The sequence below is a fragment of the Egretta garzetta genome, unplaced genomic scaffold (assembly GCF_000687185.1).
Source record: "Egretta garzetta isolate BGI_Z169 unplaced genomic scaffold, ASM68718v1 scaffold85, whole genome shotgun sequence".
In the NCBI taxonomy this organism is placed as follows: domain Eukaryota; kingdom Metazoa; phylum Chordata; class Aves; order Pelecaniformes; family Ardeidae; genus Egretta; species Egretta garzetta.
Window position 1 is genome coordinate 3,347,517 of NW_009259718.1, and position 10,352 is coordinate 3,357,868.

The window sequence follows — 10,352 nt, forward strand, 5'->3', positions numbered from 1 at the left end:
AGAGCAAGGGTGATGTCCTTAACAAACAGGATTATCCACTTGACTGGACACAAACACAGATACCAGAATTTAAGCATATAGTATAGGCAAAGACCATATACCCAATCACATTGCAAACAGCCTCTTTTGAATTTAAAAGCTAGTTAATCATAATGAAAGAAAAACTTCAGGTATTTTAAAAATGAAGGTAGACGCACTGCCCTTGGGAAGCTGAAGGATTTTACTGCAGCATATGAACTGTTGCCTAATTCTTCCCTTTGAGATGTTAAACACGTGCTTGTTGTACTGCTCTTGCCTTGATTACCTAAATGCACTTGTCGCTTCCCAGCAGTGTGATTTTCTTTCTCCTCAGAGACATGAAGTCTATATTTTTTTATTACACAAATATTCATGGTTTTTCAAACTTTATCCCAGTGCTCAGCTGATATCCCTTGTCTGAAAGAGGAGAGGATGTCTCTGCTGGAATAAAAGCAAGCTATTTGGGGGGGGGGGGCCTTCAGCAAGGGGGGCAGCCCGGCAGGAGGGAGAGTCCTGCACCAACAGGCATTTAGAGGTGTGGTAACATGTATGCCCCCTGGGAGGCCCCCACTGGAAAAAGTCAGGACTTCTACAAACATGGAAAAAAAAATCCACTTTCTTTGTTTATGGGAGATTTTAAATGCAGTAAAAACCTGACACCAGACACAAAGCTGTTTGCTTCACAGAGCCAGGTCCAAGTCAAGAAAGGAAAAAGAGGAGGTACAACATCTAGAACAGTCTCTGTATATCATAAACATGCAATGATTTATATGTTGAGCATGATCTTTCCAGAATATCCAAAGAGTAAGGCACGATTCCTCACATCACACAGTACCTTGTGATAACCATAAAATTGATGTGGCCCACTGCATCATGCATAGTTAAGTGGATAATTAAGGAAGATTAATCAGAGGCATAACTACTTGAAAAATTAAATTCTCTTCAACATCATAAAGAAATATAGCTGTAGAAGATGATGTATTCCCTAGGGGAAGCTTGCACCATATTATCTCTCTCTTCTGTAAAAGTGTTAAAATGCAAAAAAATGGGCTTTGACTGATTAACTCGGGCCCCATTCTGGGTAGCTGTAAACCCAGAGTTAAAAGCCTGTACACACGTGAAGCTGTTAGACAAGTTGGTAAATAGATTAGTCCTCCCTGTCCCAAGAATCAGTGCAAAAATTGCCATGTTGGGAGAAATCAGGTGATCCTCCCAGGAACATCCCTACATTTCTTGTAGGCTGGCCAGACCATGAATTACCAGCTCAAAAGATGCATAGTGAGCTCAGTCTGGCTGAAAACAAGAGGCGAGTCCAGTGGTGCTGGAGTGAGAGTGCAGAAAATGGAGTCTTCCACCAAGAATGTAAAATACTACAGAAAAGGGGAGCAAGTGTACATTTAAAGGGATTTGTCCGTCAGCAAAAGGCAAATTAGAGGTCTGAGCTGAGGTGAATTGGTACAGAAAGAGAAAATTGAGTGGATGTAAATGCTCAGAACAAGTTGTGTCTTTGGACTCAGAGCATCTGTCTTATGGCGGGGGTGGCAAATAAATAGGATTACAAGTGCTTGGAGGGGGAAAGGAAGCACAGGAGAAGAAAGACTATTTTGTGGCTAAGTTGGAGAATTAGAGTGGGTTTTTTGGCAGCAGCAAGCAGCACAGAAGTGGGTAGTTCCACGTGCTTAAGGGGAAGAATGAGGATGAGAAAAAGGAAGGTTTATTCGACAGAGAAGTTACAGAGGAAGAAGAGGGATAAGTGTCTAGGAGCTTAAAAACAATAGCAGAGGATTTGTGGAAGTGTTTGGTGCTGCTGAAATGCAAGGAAAGAGAAGTGAGCTCTTTTGGGATGTAGAACAGAAGGGTATAAAGAGATGCGGTGTCTGTGGGAACACTGTGGTGGCAGACAGTTGATGGGGGCTAAGAACATTTGGACATCGTGTATTAGCAGAGAAAAGGGATGCAGACAGTCTGGGAAATTTAGGGATGCTGACATTTCTGAGGTCAACTGTGAGATCAGATGAATTTGGAGGATCCAAGAACCCCTGAGAAAGGCTGGAGTGTAGCAGGACTGGGGAAATAGAAACAAGTACTGGAAGAAAGGGAAGAATGGGCCAGCCCCTCCAAGAAGAACAAAAACTAAGCACAGGATGATTGAGAAAGCCAGGAACACAACGATGGAGAGCCACAGGCAGGCATACCCTGCTATCTGCTGAAAACTCATTCCTTAGAAGTGTGACAGTCACAATTAGACAGACACCAAAACTATATTTTTTTTTCTGTAAGAATTAAGGTAATACAGGACACGCATGGAAGTACAACATACATGTCTAGAGAAGCTAGAAAATGAGAAAACCACCACTTCAGAAAATAAGCAATACATTTAGAAGAACTAAACTCTGCTCACTGGAGCACTTAGAGAAGCTGGACAGATAGGTGCAAGGTTTGTCTGCACAGGTTGAGGTCAAACCTAGAAGGAACTTGAGGAAAGGGTTACCAGGCTCTTGAGACAGGTTCAATAAAATCTAAGGGGTGCAGATGTGCTACATCAAGAAATGAAAAGGGCAGCAGTGCTGTTGGTGAAAGGACAGAGGGGAACCACACAGATCAGGAATACACCAGAGGGATGGCTGTGTTCAGTCTTGCAGTTCTTTATACTTACCAATGTGCAGTATTTAAGGGGGTCTTGTGAGCACAAGAGAGGAAAGCGCCTTCAGCTTCCAAGTATACACTTAAAGGCAATGAACTAAAAAAAGCTTAGTATCTGGAGATTATGGCAAATTTATAAAAAAAATAGTACAAGGACTTTTGGAAAAGAAGTCTGGCAGGAGAGAACGTGAAAAGAGAGTGAGTCATTTTGGCCTCTGCAAGAATCACGTAGTGGGTCTGTGCACTGAAAGGATGAATATTATGAGACTGTTCGTATTGGAAACCCAGGGAGCAAATAAGGGTGTTCTGAATAACTATCTCTGGCAAAAAATAAAAATCGGTCAAAGATTATCAAAGGGCTGAAGTGCAACTTTATTTTGGCCTGTAAACAGGGTAAGTGTTGTGAAGGAACCCACTTACTTCTTCCAAGAGGAAGCATTGTAGGTAACCAGGAAGAAACACTGGATACATGAGTTCAGCCCAACAGGCACAGCTGAGGTGCCTATTTTGTAAAACCTACATCCTTATCGGTTACACATCTCGCAGAGTAATTACTTGCTTAGAAGTCAGAACAAAGATAAAAGCCCTTTACTTCCCCGTTATTGCCTCTCTTCACCAAGTTAAGGCTTCCAACCCCAGCGGATACATCTGGCGCTTCACAGGGAAGCCAGGTCTGTTAAACAAGTGCTGATGCTGCACTCCTACTCTGAAGAAATCTTTTGCCTTCCCCACCATCGCTCGGTTACTTTCCAGCTGAGGCAAGAAGACACCCACCACCGCCAATGAGAGCATGCAGCCTACTTTGATCAGTGCACAGAAACCTCATGAAAGGCCGGAGCAAGGCCATCTAGAAACACCAAGGTTTAAGACATTCATTGAAGAGCAGTATAGTTGAGGCTTTTCCCCCACCAAATCTGAAGGTGTCAGGATGAAGAAGTTGATATGGGAGCTGTGTATTTAAAGGCAGAGCTCAAATTTCTAATTAGGCATAAGAACTACTCTGCCAAAGTCTTGGCCTTGCTTTTAATGCACATTTAAAAAATGTTTTGTCCAGGATAACAGACTCGGCAGGAGCAGCAGAGGTGCTGCTGCTGCTTTAATGGACGGCACCTCAAAAAGTGAGTTCCCAGCAGGGCATGGTACTTTAAATACCTACCAGAGGATTTATGGTTAGACACGCAACTTTCTGCAAACTTGCACAACAGGACTCATGAGTTGGGCATAACCCCAGGGCAGCTTTCAGAAGCACATTAAGCCCAAGCTCTATGCTCCAGAGCAGCTGGCCAGCTTTGGAGAACGAGCTCTCAAGTCCCTAGGTTTGGATAGGAACTCAGATACAGTCTGGAAACACATCTGTTCTAAGAAAAAGTTTTTTCTACCCCCCTACACAAACAAGGATGAGAATTAACAGGAAGAGAACACACAACTTGGCAGGGATTGTAGCATGACTAGTTAATTCAGGTTGTGCAGGCCTGATCTGTGCTGAAGTTTACTGTACATGCTGCTTTAATCCACCAGCCGGTCCAGACACCCTCCTTTCCTAGGAAGGCTTTCATCTTTGAAAGAATTAGCCTAGCTGCACTGCTCCAGATTCACCCTTGACCACACATTGTTCTGGTATGATTCTGGTGATGTTTAAGACTGGACGAAGATTTGTCATAAGGGAACTACAAGCCAGAGCGAGTACAGTTTTAAAACCTGAAGTTTGTAACAGCAGGGGCAGAGATAGGGGCATAAGTACCTCATTGTAAAATGTCTGCACAAAGCTCCATCACTTCTTTTTAATGAGTTTCAAATGTACCGTCAAGCAAAACAAGGGGGCACTTACCTTTATTCCAGTCATGCTCCAAGATAAGCTGTGAACAGCATCCTACTCTTGGCGGTCACTTGGATCACAAACACATGTCCCAATACTAATGGAGAATTGTTTTTCTGGGTTTGAGGCTATGTTATTGAAACCCAAAGGCAGCATAGCCCAAGGAACTAGAGTTACCAGCAACACACCCTCCCATTCAGGGGACTACCTCCCCATGCATCACACAGTGGCTGGACATTTGTTGGATAAAAGTAGAGCTGGATTGGGCAGCCTCTTCCCACAGAGCTGCTGGTCCATACGTCTTGTTACAGATTTACCATGGAGTCAGTCCAGCACATGGTTCCAGTACAACTGGAACTGTCATCATTGCAATGGAAGACCATCCATTTGCCAGACCAAAAACCCATCAAAGCCAGACCACCTGGCTTTGAGGGCCAGAAACTCAGCTCTGTGTATAGAATGGAAGTGACAAAAAAAAAAGTTCCAAAAAGTTTGATATCCCAACTCCTCCCCACCCACTGACAGACCAGACAGACTCAGTTAAGGTGGTGAATTGTGTTTCTTAGAGACCATTTAAGTACATGGGCTGATTACTATAACATGCCAGAGGAGATTACAGTTGTGTTTATAGAAGAAGGAAATAAACTGCACGTGCGTGAGTGGCTGTAATGCTGTGGACAGCAGAGTCCCTTTGTTTTACTCAGAGGGCCTTAGTGATTTTTTTTTTTGCCCATGCACAGAGACACAAAGGAGGGGAAAAGGAGCAGAAGAGACAACATACAACATCTAAGAGAAAGAAATGGAAGAGACAGCCTAGGGGGACCTCAACCCCCAGAGGAACAGGAGTAATGGGGCACCAAAGGCTTGTTTGGAAGAGTTCAAGAGAACTGCTGGTCTGAGGGCCTCAAAGCTCGTATGCCCACCCCCTAAAATGATAGCAGTAAGTAGTACAAGCAGGCCCTGGCTCCTCTTCAGTAGATGCACTTCTGACCGTCCATCACATCTCAGTTCCACAGGGAATTAGGGGAGTGCTCAGGGGACGAGGGCTGCTTCACTCCAGATCTTCATCTCTGCCCTCACCCAAGGTGGAGGGGGATGGTATTGCAGGGAGATGAACTCAGCGCAAAATGAAATGCTGGGGCATGGAAGTGAGCATGCAAAACCTAGCCCCTTCCCAGATGCCCTGTGAGAAAAGGGGCTTCCCCAGCACACCCAAGGAAACAAAAAAACATCTGCTCCTCCCATCTTTTGTACTTCACTCCCATCTGGGAACTCCAGTAATGTTCTCCCCTGCCTCCTGGCATCATCTTAAGCCTAGAGAGATCCCAGCGGATTCTAGAACTGAGGTAGAGCTTCCTAAATTAAAGGACTGCCCTCTTTCCAGTCTAGATTACAGGCTACAGCTCAGCTTGTAAAAAAAGACAAGATGCACGTTCCTCAGAGAGACTCTGCAGAAACTGAGGAACAGGGAGCTCATTTATCCCCAGGTTTGACAACACATTCAAGCAATTCAGGGGTCTTGGGGTTTTTTTGGAGAAAAGGAGATTGCTTACAGAAAGCCACAGCATTCCATGCTGCAAGTTTACTTTCAGCAGAGACCATATTGGATCTAAATTCAAGAGAATCCATAGCACATAGGATTTCAGTTTGATAGGCAAGATCTCTAGAGATCTAAGCTGACAAACCGGGACATCTGATGTCGCTTTGCAATGCCCAGAGCAGCATTTCCCTTTGAGTCCCTAGCTAACCATTCTAAGTATTTTCTAACCCCTGCTAAAAGTTAAGGCTTTGTGGTAGCAGAAACAGAACGGGTATTCATAATCAGAAAGCTGCATGGCTCGTCCAGTCTTCTCCACCTCCATCTGCTATGTAGTGGACTTCCTTTGACATTCAACCCGGTAACACAAAAACAAAATGCCCATACCCATTCCCACTCCCAGTCTGCCACCACCCCAAAGCCTTCCAGAAAGCTACAAGATAGTAGAAAGCCACGAGGGTCCTGGCTTGTATGTGCATAGATGAAAGGAATATTTGACACACCACCCCAGACTCCTTACTGTTGTTCTTTTGTTCCTTCTGGCAGGAGATTTTACCCCTACACGTGCCTTTTCGATAGCAATAAAACTCCTTTCACTTAACTGTGTTTAGTCTGTTGCACTTGACCAAGATAATCATGTAGGCTCTCCTTTATAACAACTGAAATGGCCATGTTCAGACAGCAAGTCATCTGAAAATAAGGACAGGCAGAATAAATCATTTAAGTGCTCATCTCCATGGCTAGAGAAATCTAGATGACTACATCTAGCTCAGTCAGATGGCTCACAGTCACTGACCAACAAAAACTAGCCTTTATTTCAGAAGCTCAGTGAAAAGCTTAAGTCGTGCTGCCACTTTTCAGGCAGAACACTAAAGAATCTCACATGCTGAAGTCCTTCATCTGCGAAGGCACTGCATTAAGGCATTCTTATTTTGTTAGAGTCCACACAGGCACTATTTGACAAGATCACACCCAAAAATAAACCACAAAAATTCCCCACAGAAGAGCAGGAGCAATAGCTACCCACTCTTCTTCCCTTTCCGCTAAACTCAGATGACCCTCCCTAAAGCTGCAGCAGCTGTTGAAGAGTCCTTTACAGAAGACAAGTTACAACCAATAAAGAAATCAATGAAGAAGCTAGGTGGAAAGGAAGGGAAGGAAAGATTCAGGGGCAAGAAGAGACAGGCAAGGCGACAGGGGACAGTAGGCTGCAGACTGAAGGAGCTACATTCAAGTAAAAAAGTAGACTGGAGACAAAGCAAAAGGAAAAAAAAGGAAAGAACAAAAGGGCAAGTTACACCACAGGTCCCCCAGAGACCTCCAAATCCCCCACTAGGGAAGGGACTTGCCAACCCACCCACTCCAGGGTAAATGCCCCTTGATACTTACAGTTTTACCTGACCTGGCAGACAGAATTTCCCATTTCTGCAGCGATGGCCGCCCCCAATACCTTCCATTAGCATGTAAAGCATACCATTTCCACAATAAGTGTGGGAGTTCCAGGGCCACCACCTCCCTTCCCCAAGGACTGAAGTTAACACTTATGCAACCAAGACCCTCCAGATCTCAAACCAAAATGGAAAATTTTAAAAGTACTCTAGAGCTGGTGCTTCTCCACCTTTGATCCTGGGAATTTCGGTACTTACTTACAATCACCACCACCACAATGGCACAAATCACTCCCATCATGATCATCATCTGGAGAGAGAGATTGTCAAAGAATAAAACTCAGAACAGACTGACAAGTTCACATCTTTCCTGACAGCCAAGGAAGTTAAATCAGACCATGAAGGGAGGACAGCCAAGGCCTCAAAGTCTTCCCACAGCAAAAGAATCCCAAGCATTTTAAATAATTAAGCCTCAACTATCCTCCCAAAAGCCCTGAAGACGACTAGCCCAGTTTCCTTCTAATGAAGGAGATCATGGCACTAGGAAACTCACCTTGCAGTTCTTCCACCAGTACTTCCTTTTGAGTTTTGCTGCGCTACTTTCAAATTGTGAGGCACCAGCCTGAAGTGCATCTGCCCGGTCATCTAGCTCCGCCAGTTTCTGGTCTCGTTCCAGCACCTTGTCTACGTTTACACGAATTATATCAACCACCTGCAGAAGGAAGAACAGTAGCAGCAGCTGTACTAGTAAAAAGAGTTGAAAAAGTAAGAGCAGAAACTTGGCCAATAACTAATATTAAGATACTAACAAGCAAAAGCACTAAACAAAGGAAAAAAGGTCAGGATATGAAACAGCTTTCAAGTTGTTACCTGCTGTATTGGGTTTGCGTAGCAAGGTTTTGGTAGCAGACGGGCTACAGGGGTGGCTTCTGTGAGAAGCTGCCAGAAGCTTTCCCTGTGTCCACCACTGGCCAATGCCAAGCCAATCAGCAATGGTGGAAGCGCCTCTGTGATAACATATTTAAGAAGGAAAAAAACCTGCTGTAGAACAGTAGCTGGGGAGAGAAGTGAGAGGATGAGAGAGAAAACATCTCCGCAGACACCCAGGCCAGTGCAGAAGGAGGGGGAGGAGGTGCCCCAGGCGCCAGAGCAGAGGTTCCCCTGCAGCCCCCGGTGGGGCAGGCTGTCCCCCTGCAGCCTATGGAGGCCCACGGGGGAGCAGATCTGCACCTGCAGCCCAGGGAGGACCCCACAGGGGAGCAGGTGGATGTGCCCAAAGGAGGCTGTGACCCAGTGGGAAGCCCATGCTGGAGCAGGTTCCTGGCAGGACCTGCGGCCCTGTGCAAAGGGGAGCCCAGGCTGGAGCAGCTTTGCTGGCCAGGCTTGTGACCCTGCGGGGGACTCATGCTGGAGCAGTCTGTTCCTGAAGGGCTGGAGCAGTTCGCAAAGAACTGCAGCCCATGGGAAGAACCCACACTGGAGAAGTTCGTGGAGGACTGTCTGCCGTGGGAGGTACCCCACACTGGAGCAGGGGCAGAGTGTGAGGAGTCTTCCCCTGAAGAGGAAGGAGCAGCAGAGACAAGGTGTGATGAACTGACCCTAACCCCCATTCCCTGTCACCCTGTGCAGCTCGGGGGGTGGAAAGAGGTAGAGAATTTGGGAGTAAAGTTAAGCCTGGGAAGAAGGGAAGGGGAAGATTCAGGGGGTTTTTTATCCTCTCCTACTCCAATTTTATTGGTAATAAATTAAACTAATTTCACCAAGTTGAATCTGTTTTCCTCATGACAGTAATGGGCAAATAATCTCTCCCTGTCCTTATCTTGACCTTCGAGCCTTTCAATATACTTTTCTTTCCCCTGTCCTGTTGAAGAGGGCAGTGATAGAGCAGCTTTGGTGGGTACCTGGCATCTAACCAGGGTCAACCCATCACACCTACTCTGAAGTGGGGAAAAAAAAATCCTAGAAACCCTGCTAAAATATCAGTTCAAGTACACTTAAACCAGGTCCTCAGCCCCACATCCTCACTTGTTTTTAAAAGCTCTCAAACCCAGCAAGCCTAAGCCACCCCCCTCATGAGAGTAATCAGATGCTCCCTCCCCAGTAACTGCAGAGATAAACTTAGAGCTACATGTTGCTGCCACAATGAGGCATAAAGGCGTTAGTGCATGGCAGCAGCCCCACTACACCGTCCCCGGGGGGTCAGGGAAGGTTCCCCCACACACCACGCGTTGAGCCTGCACACAGACTGCTCCCTTGAAAAAGCAGGCAGGGATTAAGAGGTGTTCTGGGTGCTGCGTAGCTTTATTTCCATAACAGATAGACGACACAAGGTATGAAAAAAAAAAAAATCTAACAAGCCTGCTCCTTAGAAGTCAAATCTGGAACTAAGCCGCTTTTAAGCGTAACGCAATTTCATCTCTCCTCCAACCTCCTTATAGGTCTGCCACCATACTTTGATTATTAATGCATTTCTGGTATTGGCACGACGAGAGCATCCACCCCCTCAGCAACAGACGCTCATCAAGAGCATTGCTGCTGCAGAGCAGCGGGAGAAGCGCCCGGGCAGCCCACGGGGAGCCAGCACGGCCGGCAGAGCCACTGACCTCCTCCACTTGGGCCTGCGTCTGCTGCAGCCGACGGTTACTGCTCAGATTGGGGGATGGCCCAGGGGGACCCCCGGGGGGGCCCCCACCGGGGGCTCCCCCTTCTGGGGCCGCGGGAGCAGGTTGCTCAGCTGGGTCAGACCTAGGGAAGCACACACAGATGGGCAAAGAGAAAACCCAGTCAGCCGCGCAAGGAGAGGCATCCCAACCCCCCCGAAATCCACCTGAACCCCAGTGCCAGGGCAATGGCAGCAGCAGCCCGCGCACTGCCCGGATCCCCCCCGGACCAGGAGAGGGCGAGCTCGGGGGGAGCAAGGCCAGGCCCAGGAGGGCAGCGGGGAGCGCCG

The 10,352-nt window shown here is 46.6% G+C and overlaps 1 protein-coding gene across 1 annotated transcript; it reads right to left on the reverse strand.

Annotated features, from left to right (window-relative positions):
- Positions 1-739: 739 nt before the first annotated feature.
- VAMP1 (vesicle associated membrane protein 1) lies at positions 740-10,208 on the reverse strand. The gene is made up of 6 exons (XM_009639179.2): positions 10,183-10,208; positions 10,006-10,147; positions 7,956-8,114; positions 7,665-7,712; positions 5,288-5,290; positions 740-4,593 (listed from the first exon to the last, which is right to left on the reverse strand). The coding sequence occupies exons 1-6, from the start codon at positions 10,206-10,208 to the stop codon at positions 4,501-4,503; spliced, it is 471 nt and encodes a 156-aa protein (XP_009637474.2). The 3' UTR covers positions 740-4,500.
- Between the last annotated feature and the right edge of the window lie 144 nt (positions 10,209-10,352).

What these genes read in the sequence shown, in the direction of transcription:
- VAMP1 (XM_009639179.2), bottom strand. Translation starts at nt 10,208, where the DNA reads ATGCCTCTCCTTGCGCGGCTGACTGG. An exon ending in CTCCTTGCGCGGCTGACTGG is followed by an intron (nt 10,148 to 10,182) that starts GTTTTCTCTTTG and finishes GTGCTTCCCTAG; the next exon opens with GTCTGACCCAGCTGAGCAAC. An exon ending in ACTGGTGGAAGAACTGCAAG is followed by an intron (nt 7,713 to 7,955) that starts GTGAGTTTCCTA and finishes CTCTCTCTCCAG; the next exon opens with ATGATGATCATGATGGGAGT.